The sequence below is a fragment of the Lissotriton helveticus genome, chromosome 9, assembly GCF_964261635.1.
Source record: "Lissotriton helveticus chromosome 9, aLisHel1.1, whole genome shotgun sequence".
Taxonomy (NCBI): Eukaryota; Metazoa; Chordata; class Amphibia; order Caudata; family Salamandridae; genus Lissotriton; species Lissotriton helveticus.
Window position 1 is genome coordinate 57,393,278 of NC_136070.1, and position 15,416 is coordinate 57,408,693.

Below are 15,416 nucleotides of genomic sequence, written 5' to 3' on the forward strand. Positions count from 1 at the left end.
ACCAGAGTTCCACCCCGTATACCCTGCAGAAGCACATTCTATACTTGGGCCTACCACAACTCTTTGCGCCACCGCCCCCTTATTCTTCAAAACTAAGTATGCTTAGAACCCTGCTTTATGAGGACATACAAGGTCTCCAGCAGATTTTATATGGACCTCTCTTATCCTCATTTCAAGGGCAGCTGGCTGCTCACACGAACATACAGTGCGTCTACAGTCCATCCAGAGCTCATCTCAGGCCTTACCAGGCTGGCTGTGGGATTGATCTTCTTCGTTTCCACTTTCTTCTCTGCGGTCAGCTTCTTCACCGACTCCTGAGCCACACGCAGCCTAGAAGAGGCACACAATTTATCAGAACAATAGTGCCAAGACACTCCCTGGAATAACATAGTGCTTTACAAAGGCCCTTTACATTACATTATTATAACATCAATAGGAATTACATCCTGTTCGCACCCTATACGATGTAAATATGGTCCGACGGTAGGGAGCTGTTCATGTGGTCTATTCCGCAACCCAGCTAGAGGAAACACAAGGAACTTCCCCCAGATGAACACAGAGTCCCGATGCAACCCCAAAGCCTGCAGCACTTTCAGTAAGCGGAGCACCAATGCCTCTGGTTGTTGTAACTATAACAACCCATCCGTATACAGCGAGATGACCTGTGCCACGTCCCCACTTGGATAATCCATTGCCCAGGCACCTCTCGCAGGCAAACAACCAATGGCTCTATTGCCAGGGCAAACAGAAGCGGGGAGCAGCCCTGCCGGGTACCATGCTGTATATTCATCCTTCAAGGTGTAGCCCCTGGATCGAACCATGGACACAGGGCTCGAGTATAATAGGGTGACCCATCCTCTAAACAATGACCAAACCCTGTCTTCGAGAGCACCGCCCACATATAATCCCGGAACACAGTGCCGTATGCATTCTCAATATCCAAGGCGACAAGTACGGTCTCTAAATCGGAACACTGAGCTGGGTGCATGACCTAGGTGAGTCTTCTAATGTACATACTGGCGTTTCTAGTGGGTATGAAGTCACACTGATCCTCATGGGCCAGTGATCCCTCCCCCCTACACTGCACCCATTGATGAACACTTTGGACAGCATTATTACCATCCTTGTTCATCATGGACAGCAGGCGATGCGAACAGACCAGGGTGGGATCACTTCTGGCTTTGGGATCATCACAACGACTGCCTCCTGCATTGACCGTGGTAGTGTGTGCTGGGCATTTGGCTCCTGGAAGACTTCCAGCAGCCAATCCACAAGCAAATCGCCATATAACGGATATAACTTTGGTGGGAGACCATCCGTTCCCAGAGACTTATTCCTGGGTATATCTTTGTTGGCCAGCTTTATTTCCTACATGATCATTTCCTCCTCTAGGATCTCCACCTGACCTCCCTGCAGCCTGGGGATAGTCAGCACTTCCAAGAAAGCCAGGCATCCCTCTCCCAAGTCTCAGAGGCTGCCTCTATAGGTACGCCAGCTCTTCTTGCAGTGTGGCATTAATCGCATCCTGAGATGCCGCTGTGTCACCCCTCCTGCCTCTCAAAGCCAAGATCAGTGGTACCGGGCTCTCTAGTCCCAGCAAACATGATAGCAACAAGCCCAGTCAATCCCCCTCTCTGTGGAGCTGCTGCTCCTGGAGGGTGAATTTCTCCAACCTGTCCCAAATCTCTCCCATGGACCGCCGTACCTCCAGTATGTCAACCTCTACCCGGGGTGTGCCCCTCCCTGCCCGCTGCTGACTATGCAAGTCTTTTTGCAGGGGGCGCTTTATGCCATAATTTTTCTGAGGCAAGCCCCAAGGATGACCACCATCAAGTCATCCCATTCAGAAACTCTTGACTCGGCCGACCCCCAATTGTCTTCTAAGTAACCCTCAATTGTGTCTTGCAGATCTGTTCTAAACACAATGTCCCCCAGTGCCTCTGGGCCAAGCCGCTGAGTGCAGGAGTACACAAGCAGCACAAGCGGACGGTCAGAGAGAAACCTGCCTAGGTGAGACACTGGTGACATCCTCCAAGACCCGTGGACTCCTAAGAATCCGGTCCAATCTGCTGTACATGCAGTGGTCGGGCACTCAGAAAACCTAGCTTTTCCCAAGTAGGACCCCCCGTGTTGTCTAACCTGCTCTTCTCTACTGTCATTTCTCTTTCTGGTTTCTTATGCTGCAAGCGCCTTGAGACCTTCCGGTGATAAGCTGCGCTATATAAGAACTTCTGACATTGACATTGACATGTAAAACCTGAATTCCTACAAGGACGATTGTTAGCCCTCCAGATGTTCACTTACTCCACCAGAGTCATCAGCCTAACTAGAGTTTCAATCATCCCTGCCTTAGTATAAAGCCACAGGGTGATCTGTCAAAATTCCCATCTGCTATCCAACTGAAGTACCTAGCCCGTATCATTGGCAACCCCAGGTATGGCATCATTATACCAAGTTGGGACCTATAGAACTGCCTATCGTCATAGTAGGGGCATAAACATTCAACAGGCATAGCTCTCTTCCAACCAGCAACCCATGGATTAGGCGATAACTGCCCTGCACTTTAGCACGGGCACCGCAGAACTGGAAAGGAGTCCCTGGGGGCATCCATATCACCCCCCTTAAATAGGAGGAATAATTGGACGAATAGAACTACCCCCACCCTTTTTGCTGGAATTTTACCGCCCCTATGTCCATTAAGTGAGTCTCCTGAAGGAAGGCAATACCTATTTTGTAAGGCCTATGGTATGTGCACACCCTACATCGCTTAGTGTGAGCATGCTCTTCTTCTTTTTAGGTAACGCCTCAAGACTCATCTGTTTAGGGAGGCATTGGACATTGTCTAACTCCTCCGCTTAAGTGCTTTCGGGACTAGCAGATGGCTTCTGGGTCTTCCCAACAAGTGCTAAGAGACCTGCAGGTGATTATGCGCTATACAAATTGTAGTTAACATAACATGCAATCCCCTGACATTCCAGGAGATTAAGATAACCTCTCCTAGAGTATCAATGTGAGAACCGGTCACCAACCCCCAAAGGGGGCGAAATATCTGCCCACAGCATGCGATCAAAACATGGCCCAGGTCTGATCGTTCTCATTCGCCTGAACGAAAACCCAAAGTCATCGCGTACAAATGTGTCAGCCGTGAAGCTGTAGCTAAAGACGTCCGAACCACAAAAAAACTTGGAATGTCCAAGCCCAACACTAGTAGGCATGCCTATGCCAAGCACCAGTATTTATAACCACACATCCTACAAACATGGACTCTTGGAGAAAAAATGTAAATGTGTTTCACACAATCTTGTCAGACCCATTGCTTTCTTGTTTTTATACAGGATTGTTTTGTATGTATGCAAAAACTAAACCTGTAAACAACAATTACATGAATCTTTTTAAGGTAATTCATTTTTTTAAAAATGCATGGACCCCCAGTTTAAGACAAGGCACCCCGTTTTCCAGTCCAGCCCCAGATTAGAGCAGCTACAACAAGTGCAGCACCTCTCTCCCGAAGCATAAGGACAGCGCCTAGATGCGGGCTCCACCTCCAGCTAGACACTACAGCTCACTTCACAGGGTTCTGAATCTTCACCTGAGATCCTGCTGCCACCCTAGCTCTCAACACGGCTGCGGTGCTCCAGGACACACCCGCCCCCCACCCAAAACTGCTGCTGCATTCAGCTGTATAGCGCTCTTTACCTGGAGTCTAGAGCAAAGGAAGCCATGTTCTGGGGGGAGACACAGCGCCATCTAGAGGCCCGGAGATCATTTCGAAACATGACTTTCTCCTTAAATGATGTCCAATATCACAAGAAGGTGTTCACAAAGTCGGCCATCTATTGCTCCGCAAAGTAAGTGAGTGTTTCTCAGGGGTTCGAAATCTTTGTGAAATTAAAAAAAAAAAATGCTTTGGAGAGAAAAAAAAACCCCTGAAAAAGTAGACCTAGTGACAACAAAAAATCCTGCAAAAATCCACTTCAACTTCCAATTTTTGGAAGAAAATTCAATCACACTTTGTTTTGCAGGAATGTTCACACGTAAAGCAAAGTTACCAAGGGCACGGTACGTCAACTAGGGAAAACTTCTAATTTTGCACACTCCTCAACTGCAGTTAACTGCAAAAACTGTGTTGCAGTAATTCCATTTAGGGCGGAGTAGGATATGCAGCTAAGAGACTCCTCTGGAAGGCTTCAGACGAACGAGCCAATGGTTTATTGTACGTGAGCGAGAATAGACATTATTGGTAAATGTCTACAGTAGATTAGTACCTAGGGAAGCCACCTTTTCTCTAACTCTACCCCAGGCGTCTCCAACCTTTTCTGTAATAAGAGCCACTTATGTTTAAGAAAATTCAACAATAGTTACAAATATTATAAGCGTTGTTATAATGACTGCATCAGACAAGATTACATTAGTGGCCAACATTAGCAAGGTTACTACCAGCAATGACTTCAGTGCATCAGGCAGGGTTGCAAGCAGTAATGTATAAAACCTTTGGCAATATGGGATACTCCTACACGGGTAATACTATTTGTAAAACGTTTTCCCAATGCCACATGATTTAGCACTCAAATATCAGCCTTAAATAGATTTTGGAAACTCAGCCTTTTTTCTCCATAGATCAGCTTATAAGTTCTGAAAATATACACTCTAAATGTTGGTATACATATAATACCTCAACAAAGTAAAAGCTTCTAATTTGGTAGCCTGGGCTGCAAACAGGTGAGCTACTCACAGGTACCTGGAGAGCTACCAGTAGCTCACAAGCTACTCATTGGAGAAGCACGATTTACCTTTTATCATTTAACCCCTTCGCCGCGGGGCTAATTCCCCCGCGCCGTGGCACCGCGGTGCTCGTGACGAGCTCGCTCATCACGCAGCACGGTGGCGCAGTGCTGAGGACGAGCTGAGCTCGTCATGACCACGCCCGTTTGAATGGAACGCCCAGCACAGCAGGGGAATTATCCCTGCGTGGGTGTTCCGTGGAGGTCATGACGAGATCAGCTCATCATCAGCACAGCGCAACCGTGCCTCATGACGAGCTGAGCTCGTCATGAGCACGCAAGAGGCTAAAAGTGAGTAAGCAACACAACATGGAAGCTTGTTTCAGAGAACGGAGTGTTATTTGCAGGGTAAAGATCCCCCTCAGCCATTTTACCATCTGTGACCTTCGCCTCATCCCATTGAACTCAAATGACTGGAAGTTCTGGGTTGAAATGTGGGCTGTTTTGAAAGACAGAAGTCTAGCTGCGTTAGACGGGCTGGAGTCGTTCGCTGCAGAAAGGGCACCGCCAGCCCTTCTTGAAGAGGAGAGAATTAGAAATGTTGCTTTTTGCAACACATGAAAGTAATACTGAGGGATTGTGCCAGCACCTCTTATTGTGATCAGACAACACACAACAGCTACTGGTAGCCAGGACTCTCAGTTCTTAGTGACCTTGTGAAAAACTTCCTGGAAGAGCCATTGCTCACCCCTGATGTCATTGTTTTGGTGGCATTAAGTTACATTCAGTTTTCTTAGTCGGTGATGGCGGGTACGGATATACGGGGAGATGTGGCTTTTCCTCGTTGCACAAGAACAGACACTCGATATCCTAAGCCCTATTGTTGGAAGACCAACAACGCAAAAGAGTCAGCCGTCGCCTTAACCTGCATTGGGGGTCCTCTGGCCTCCGAGTAGGTCACCGTCGCCCGAAAACCGCCTGGAGCGGCCCGTTCAGGTGTGTACAAATTACCAGCTCACCAGCTATAGTGCGGAGCCCTCTCTTTTGAATTGCACAACGGGTCTGAAAAGTTGTGCCAACTTCCTGATCTGTTCAGTTAGTCGCCCTGAATCTGAAAACATGACCTCTGTTGGAAATTACCAAATGACCATCTTTTGCGTGGTAGCCCCACAGATCTGTCTCTCTTGCTGAACCCATTTTTGTTGACCACAGGACTCTGCACACTTTACCCCTGCTAACCAGTGCTAAAGTGCCCCTGCTTCTCCTTTTTCAATGTGGTAAAATCGGCATAAAGCTAATTGGCACATTTCATTTACTTGTCAATCCCTAGCATATGGTACTACAGGTGCCCAGGGCCGGTAGATTAAATACAACCAGTGCTCATTGCGTCAGTCACTGCAGTATCCCTGCAAAGCATGCCTGCCACTGCAGCCTGGGTGTTTTAAATTGCCATTTAGACCTGGCAAAACAAAACATTTGCCGGCCTAAACCCTCCTTTTTAATACATATAAGTCATCCCTGAGGTAAGCCGTAAAACCTAAATGAGATGGGTGCATGATATTTAAAAACAGGAAATGTATATTTAATGTTCTACAATCCCTGGCATGAAAAAAAAACACAAATGTGCTTTTTACTCTGGCAAGGCTGCCTTAAAGCAGTGGGTTACATTATAACAACGTATAATGCTTAGTTTCAGTTTGCGAGCACCTGGAACAAACAATGGCAAAGCAAATTGGTCTCACCTATGCAAGAGCTATTGGCTTGGCCAATGTGTTTTAGTAATATTGTACACCAGCCTGGCAGCTGTTCACCGTGGCTAAAGGTTAGTAGGGTAGTAGAGTGTCTTAGAGTGGTAAAGGGCAGAGAAGAATGTCAGAGTGGAGTGGCGTAGAGTGGAGGGGGTTATCATGCAGTGTCATGGAGTAGAATGGAGCGAATCAGGGTGGAGAGGATCAGAGTGGTACAGAGTGAGGGAGCATAGGAAAGACTGAGGGGCATAGGAAAGACTTCGGGGCATAGGAAAGAGTGAGGGGGCATAGGAAAGAGTGAGGGGGCATAGGAAGGAGTGAGGGGGCATAGGAAAGAGTGAGGGGGCACAGGAAAGAGTGAGGGGGCATTTGGTAGAGTGAGGGGGCATTTGGTAGAGTGAGGGGGCATTTGGTAGAGTGAGGGGGCATTTGGTAGAGTGAGGGGGCATTTGGTAGAGTGAGGGGGCATTTGGTAGAGTGAGGGGGCATTTGGCAGAGTGAGGGGGGCATAGGGCAGAGTGACGGGGGCATAGGGCAGAGTGAGGGGGGCATAGGGCAGGGTGAGGGGGGCATAGGGCAGGGTGAGGGGGGCATAGGGCAGGGTGAGGGGGGCATAGGGCAGGGTGAGGGGGCATAGGGCAGGGTGAGGGGGCATAGGGCAGGGTGAGGGGGCATAGCGTAGAGGGAGGGGGGCATAGGGTAGAGTGAGGGGGGCATAGGGTAGAGTGAGGGGGTAGAGGGAGGGGGTAAAGGGAGGGGGCATAGGGTAGAGGGAGGGGGCATGGGGTAGAGCGAGGGGGCATAGGGTAGAGCGAGGGGGCATAGGGTAGAGCGAGGGGGCATAGGGTAGAGCGAGGGGGCATAGGGCAGAGCGAGGGGGCATAGGGCAGAGCGAGGGGGCATAGGGTAGAGCGAGGGGGCATAGGGTAGAGCGAGGGGGCATAGGGTAGAGCGAGGGGGCATAGGGTAGAGCGAGGGGGCATAGGGTAGAGCGAGGGGGGAATAGGGTAGAGCGAGGGGGGAATAGGGTAGAGCGAGGGGGGAATAGGGTAGAGCGAGGGGGGAATAGGGTAGAGTGAGTGGGCAAAGGGTAGAGTGAGGGGGGCATAGAGCAGAGTGAGGGGGCATAGAGCAGAGTGAGGGGGGCATAGAGCAGAGTGAGGGGGCAAAGGGCAGTGAGGGGGCAAAGGGCAGAGTGAGGGGGCAAAGGGCAGAGTGACGGGTATAGGGTAGAGTGCCGTATAGTGTAGTAAAGTGGCATGTAGTGGTGTATTTGGGGTTGTGTAGATTGTCACGGAGGGGCAGTGTGGAGTCGAGTGTTGTCCAGTGGAGTGGGATGGCACGTTTGACTCTTGGTGTTTTTTGGAGTTATTTTTAATTCAAATGTTAAAAATTCATATCACCAGTTCTATTTGTTGTTTATCATTGTATTTATTTAAATATGCTCTATTTTTCTATATTGATTTGGTATTTTTCCTCTCTTGTGTTCACTTTATTACTGTTTGAGTGATGCATAAATACTTTACATTTTGCTTCTAAACCCGGACTGCTTTGTGCCAAGCTACTAGAGGGTTAACCACAGGTTTGTTTATTGACTTTAGTGGTTCACCCTGGCCAGGATTGTGATTATTATTTGAAGAGGGTCCTCACCCCCCTCAACTAATACTCCAATTTCTTACAGTGCACACAAATAATCATGTGCTTACCACCGAAAACCACTGGCCCAAATTGAGCAATGGTCATCACCACATGTAGATCAGCATGATCACCAACACATGTAGATCAGCATGATTCTGGGAGGTCACCGTGGTCGTCTTGCATTCCATCTTGGAGTGGAGAGGTGTGGTGCAGTGGCCAGCGCAGCTGACTTCGGAGCATAGGGTTCACGGTTCGATCCCCGGCTCCGGAGGAAGCTCAGCTCAGCACAGCACCATGTGACTCTGGGCAATAGGTCACTTCATTTCCACGACGGCCCCCAGCGCCTTGAGACCCATAAGGGGGAGTAGTTTGCGCTTTACAAATACGGATTTACATTTACATCTTTCAACCAAACAAATCCTCCCTGTGTACCACTCTTAGAGGCCGATTATGGTGAGACAGTTAAGCTCTTGACTTGGTGGAAGCTTCCTGGCTCCTGACTATTTTGACATAGTGCTGGTACCACACTGTTTTCCATACAAAAATTACATACAGTTTTTACCCAATCGGAAACTGATATAGACCTCAAACAGGATTAAAGACAGAGTCTACACTAATGGGATTTAAACCGGCAGATCAGGCACAGATCTGACCGTGGGGCACCTAACCAGTTGAGCTATCTTGTCAACTTCATCATCAACCCCCCTTTCAAGTATAGCTCCTCGTCTCACAAAATAACCAGCACACCCAATGACAAATTGCTGTAGAAGAACAAGAAATAAACTATAATGACAACTGACTCGCTTCGGTGCCTCAAAAGCAGAATCGCAGTGGGGATGAACTGAACTAACTTTAAGTTGATGAAACACACAGGATACAAGCCACTTTTGTTGTGATAGATTAATAACACTATGATCCCTACACTTACAAAGGTATGAGGATAAATAACGAATACAATAGCCAGGGCAGCCAAGTTTTAGCGATGGCAGGAAGTCTTCAGTAGAAAAAGATATTTCGCTCATTCACATTTAACAAGTTTGGGGACATTGCTGTTCATAAAATGCATAGTTACCAAGAGGACCCAGACCTCACAGGGTTTTGGAAGAGTTAGTTTATGTGGTTTGTGGGTCCCAAACTTCTTACAGGTTTGGAAGAGTCTGATTCAGTGGTTTGTGGGTCCTGGGCTGTTCACAGCTTTGCAAGAGTAAGTTCCTGTGGTTAATGGGTCCCAAGCCTCTCAAAGCTTTGGAAGAGTCATTCTATAAAGTATTTGGTTCTCAAACACAGGTGGCACCAGTACTGTGACTTTCCAAGGCCCGGATAGGTGTAAATCTATCCTATGGAAGGTGGCACCCATGAAAACCACCAAACAGGTAGACGGCAAGAGAGTCTGGCTTGTTCCTGATCTCAGTGCAACACATCAGGCGAGGAGGAAGTAACGCCAACGTATGAGGCAGGAATTTGTGACTGTGGGGGTCTCTTGCTGCATTCGGTTTCCAGCACTGCTAAGAATTACATACCGTAGCAAGAACTATGCACCTGTGCAAAGTGAAGCAGGCAATCCTTTATTGAAGATGTTAGATGCTCCAACAATGTGATGACCCTAGAGTGGCAACTCTAATAACTGTTGGATATGCAAATTTTGTAATACCGCTTGATACATGTCGGGCCTTTCAAACTAGGAGGGTTTGTTCTGGTAAACTGCAATGTGGGGAATCCACTGTGATCCCTCAGATTCACTTCCAGCATTTCTACCATTTTCCCCATCCTGTTATTTTCGGTCTGTAATTTCCTAGTTTTCTCCTTTCCTTCAATTGCTTCCTTTTCGTTTCCCAAGGAGTATTTCTTCTCATTTGTATGCCACATGGCACACTGTTTTTTTTAATCATACTCCAACCAAATTTGATTTGGTTGGTGTATGGAGATAGGACGCTTACTTTGGCCTTGTACTACCTGAATAAAAAGTGTTGATACAGCTGGTGTTTTGTTCAATTGTTGCAAAGCTTGGAAGAGTCAGTCGCTAGCCCATTTGGGTGAAACAACCCCAGGCTTTGTAAACACAAACCTTCAAGGGGGTCACCCAATGAAAAGTAAAAAACAACTGTATATGATCAACAATCACTAACAAAAAGGGCTGTGGTATGTCCCTTTATTTTATGACGTCTGGTTTGGTTGTAAAACATATTGGGACATCTTTCACCAGAAGGCCCCTCTAGAGGTTCCAAGGTACCAGTTGGGTGGCCCAATTAGTCTATGGTAAACTTTAACCCAGTTGGAATAGTCAGTCTCTAGACAATCTAGCCCCAAACTTCTCAATGCATTTAAAGTGTCAGTATTTTGGGAATTGAAATCTTGAGCCTCTTGTGTCTGGACTCAAACTTTACAAAACTTTGTAAATATCAACCACTTTGACATCTGGGCCTGAAACTGCAGGAGATTTTGAAAGAGACAGACTGTATAGGGGGGATAGTCCAGCCAAATCTTCCCAAGGTATTAGTAGAGTCACTTGAATTTTAAGGTACCTCGTTCCCAAATCTCTTAATAGTTAGGACTAGATGCCTTGGGTATCTTTGGCACAAACCCTCTTAAGGCAGTGGATAGTCTGCTTTTGGATATCTGGGTGTTTGTCCCATTGGAGCTTTGGAAGTGTCAGCCTCCTGGAAGTCTGCCTGAAACCCATCAAACTTTGGAAGAGAAACCCATTGAGTATTAAGCTTCTAATGCCTCAAGCCTATGGGAGAGTCTAGCTTTCAGTTATCTGCACCCCAAGCATATTATTGTCACTTTTAAGAAACAACATCCCATTTGTTGGAAACCCGCACGCTGCAGGAAGTTACTTTATGCAACTGCGGTTACGCACAACGCGCCTGCTCCTCTAGCATTCTGCTTCATATCCCAGAGGAGGCTTCATATTCAGAATACAAACCATTAAATGCACCTCATTATCCTTCTATATAAGTTTACACGACCTAAACTACTTCTTTGATATACTCTAGTCAATAAAAAGCATGCCACAACAGTGAACTCTGTTTAGCTTTGGGTTTATGGCTCAGTCTGACATTCAGCCGCAGCGACAAGGCGCGAGGATGCTGGCGCGTGGGCTGTGGTTTATACGTTGCCTTCCATGGTGGAGACGGCTGTAACCTTTATGGGACAAACGCATAAATATTGCACATCAGGGGCATTCTCTGCCTGGGTTGTGGGCTACCTACTGTAAGTCTGTCTCTCCCACCCTGCTGTACAGTGTCACAAGTGGTAAATAAAGGGCCGGCAGCCTGCACCAAACTGACAGCAGCTATTTTAATAGCAACAACATGGCCAAAGACCGAGTTTAGCTTTAAACACAAAGGCAGACAATACTTTTTTTAAGATTCTCGCACAAACAAGTTGTATAATCTACAAGTGTCAGAACCGTCATCTAGACAAATCTATCATAAAATGTATTACTAACACACCAGCCAATTAAAAACACAAAACACCGACACTACCAAACAAAGAAGGAAAGACAGCTGACAAAGTTTTTTAGATGAAGTTTTTTGATTAAATGCATTTCTTATTGGAGTGGTCCTAAAAATAATTCTACAGGTATTGGAGTTTCGTAATTTTTTTGGAAAACTGGTCTCTGGGACTATTCGGAGCTTTGTTTGTTTGTTGCAAGAAAGGGGGTTAACATTATGGAAGGTGAAGAGCAAGCCATCTGCAGAAGATTGGGTAACGGACAGTTCTTTTATTCAATATGAGTAAATAACACCTTAAAGGAAGGTTTTCTGAGCACCTACCCCCATATGCAACCCCTTATCGAGACGCAGAATTCTGCAGCTCAGCCTAGCATGGTGGAGGAAATGACAGATCTTTCCTGATTGGTGAGCATGCAAGGAAATCACTGGGAGTCAGTGGGTGCTGCTGGAAAGATCCATTGAACATATTTTCTTTTGGGGGGGGGGGGAGGGGGCGGCAAACACAGGCCTTGTCCTTAACCATCAGATTCCACATTTGGAGGGTCCAGTTTGGAAGAGTGATTTTAAAACCAGAGAGGAAGAGGGCACCAGCTGGTGGTAGTCTTTATTCAGACCATGATGACCCTGGATGGGCTTACCTGCCATTTTTCTTTAAACATACATATATGTGCCGGTGTGAACTTGACATTTATGTGATCCAGCCCAGTTGGATACATTGCTACCAAGCTTCCAGGGATGCTCCCCTTTAGGTTTAGGCGTGCTTCACTTCACGTGATCAGTGTCTCTCTCTCTCTCAGCATCCACCCAGTCCCAGAGCCTGCTCAGCAGAGTTCATGATTAGCAGAACTTTAACACTATTGCTAAAGCAGAGTTCGCAAGACACCTACTGTGCTGCTACGTCCCGCAAACAGCTCTCAGCAGCATATTTACCCTGGCCAACAAGTGCCCTATTTCACGTTCAGCCACTTCTGCTTTTTTTCCAGCCACGAGCAAACTGCAGTCTGGGAAGTGTAGTTTTGAATTAACACAGTCAGCTGTAGAATCAAAGATACAGGCCTGCTAAATAATAGCCAGGGCTGGCTCACGCCATCCCTTGAGGCATTTGAATACATGGGAGCTATGTGCCTACAAAGATCACTTTCAAAACGCTATTTGCCGTAGATCGGGAATGTGTGAGTGGTCCGTCTCAGAACAGGGGCGGCAGTGCCTAGAGATGCAGTAAGTATGTAAATGTTCTCAATTGGACATAATTGACAGTGTAGAGTTCGGGCACAGTGCACTAAGGCAAGGCTACTAAGAATGCTGCCAGTAAGAAAGGAATGGAGGAAGTCTGTAGGGCGGGCAGTTCGCAGGACTACCACGAGAGCTGGTGGTGCATTGGAGTTGGCAGTGTGCAGGACTGCAGTGGGTAGGACTGGCTTCATTGAGGGTAATGCACAAAGCTGGCAACCGGTGTGCAGTGATGATACTGCACAGATCTTGTAGACAGAGCATTGAGACACAAGGCTTCAGGGTTGGCAAAGTGCATGACTGACCAGCAGTGTGCAGGGCTCCCACGGTCTTTCCTACGCAGACGACATCCAACTCATCCTCTCACTCACGGACGACCCCACCACCACCAGAACCAACTTCTACAAACGCATGACAAACGTCACCGACTAGATGAAGAACGACTGCCTGCAGTTGAACACATACAAGACAGAGGTACTGATCTTCGGCAACAGCAGCAGCACATAGGACAACTCATGTTGGCCATCAGATCCAAGACCCGCACTCACTCACTCCAACCACGCGAGAAACCTTGAAATCATCATTGACAACAAGTTCACCATGAAATCACAGATGAACGCTGTCTCCTCTACCCGCTTTCTCACTCTGCACATACTACGTCAGATCTTCAAGTGGCTATACCTACACACGAGACGCGGCATGACAAGCCCTCATCACCTGCCAACTGGACTACGGCAACGTCCTCTACGTAGGAATGGCCGCATACCTCCTACAGAGACTTCAGACCATACAGAATGCCACAGCCAGACTCATCCTCTGCCTTATCTGATGAACCCATATCACACCCCACCCCACCCCACCGCCGGAAACCCCACTGGCTCCAGGGGCGGCTCTAGGCTCACAACGGCCCTGGGCAGGGAGCGTAGGTAGGAGGCCCCGTAAGAGGGGGTCTGGGCGGGGTGGAGCACGGAGGCCAGTGAAGAGAGGGGGGGGGGATCAGGGTGTTTGGAAGTGGAACAGAGCCGGAGGCCGCCAAATCCCTGCCAGGGGCCGCCACGCAAATATGTATCCATCCTCAGAGGATTATTATATTAAGGATATATATTGGCGTGGTGGCCCTGGGGTTTGGTGGCCCTGTGCAGGTGCACAGCTGGCACATGCCTAAGGCCGCCCCTGCTGGCTCCTGGTACAGAAAATATGCCAATTCAAGCTGCTGACCCACTCACACAAGCTCTACGCAACCAAGGACCCGCCTACATTACCCACCACCTGAACTGCCACCGACCATCGAGAAGACTATGCTCTGCCTCACTTTCACTTGCCCAAACTCCCCGCATCTACCGAAGCAGAAGTGAAGGACGCTCCTTCTCCCAACTGTCAGCAAAGACCTGGCACAGCCTCCCCACGCACCTCGGGACTATCGCCTCACTTCCGGGAATCCTGATGGCCACAAATAGCACAATGAAAGACTTCCACTTTTACCAAGATATGATGGCGGACACTCACAGCTCGAGTTAGATGTAGCCGCCGCTCCTTGTTCGCGCCATGCCTCTGGCAGTATGCTTTTGGTGGGCTTGAGGCAACGCGCTAACAGGCTGTCACTTCACCACCTGCGCATGCGCACAAACAATGTCCAATGACGCCCCAGAAGGCAACAAGCCCCTTTCACTCACACTGTGGGTGGGACACTGAGCGGACAGACAACTGTGCTGTGCTTAAAATAACTGCACTTTCTGCATTTCAGTACAACACAACACTGTTTTTAAACATGTGCATACTGCACTTTCTGCATTTCAGTACGACACAACACTGTTTTTAGGTCTCGGCTAGCGTAGGCTGCGCTTACGAGATTTTATGTTTTCTAGTACGGAGGTAAACGAGCTAGTGCTTCTCCATTGGCTGGCTTCTTAATCGGCGGCCAGCCATTGGAGAAGAGCTGTGTCTGTCACTTTAAGCCCCGTCCGTTTCGGATTGAGGGGCGTGTTTTTTCCTGTCCTTTCTCTGTGACGTCTTCAGTCACTTAACAAAAAACACGCCGCCCCCCCCCAGTCTGAAAAGGATGGGGCTTAGTTCCTTCGTGTTTACGCTTGTTGTTTTACTTGATATGTTTATTCCATCGCTTGGCTAGTACATGAGATGTTAAGGCTAGACACGTAACACAGAACATTCCGCACTCCCCAAATATGTTATATTCTCCTAGTATATCGTAGAAAAGCGGTTTGACTTTTTCTGTGAATAATCGTGTCTAGTAGCAATTAAATAAAATGTCGGAAGTCAAACCCAACATAGCAAGTTGGCAATATTTTAGTTGTCTTTTAGTCATATTAATGACAAGGGTCGGCTGGATAGGTCTCCGGAAATCCGCTTTTGAAATGTTCACCAGCGTGCGTGTCAAGCCTCAATGAAAAATTACCTCAGGAATGTTAGTTGCCTTGCAACGTTTGCGATTTGATTAGTGATCTCGCGAGAGTTCTTTGAGCGAGTCCCTGTGATATTAGCTGGTGGACCCCATACCTCCAACATGGCTTTCATCCCCAACATGGCACCGAAAGGCCAAGAAGGAAGGTAAGAGCTGGTGGCCGAGTGAACGGGCCTCCGGGGGATTTGTGGGTAAAAGAGCT

The 15,416-nt window shown here is 47.8% G+C and overlaps 1 protein-coding gene across 1 annotated transcript in view; it reads right to left on the minus strand.

The window, feature by feature from the left end:
* The window catches only part of FMN1 (formin 1), a 259,418-nt gene that overhangs the window by 18,815 nt on the left and 225,187 nt on the right, over window positions 1–15,416 (minus strand). The window contains exon 16 of the mRNA XM_078659450.1: window positions 246–330. Coding sequence (XP_078515576.1) covers window positions 246–330 — 85 coding nt within the window. The remainder of the gene's footprint in view (window positions 1–245; window positions 331–15,416) is intronic.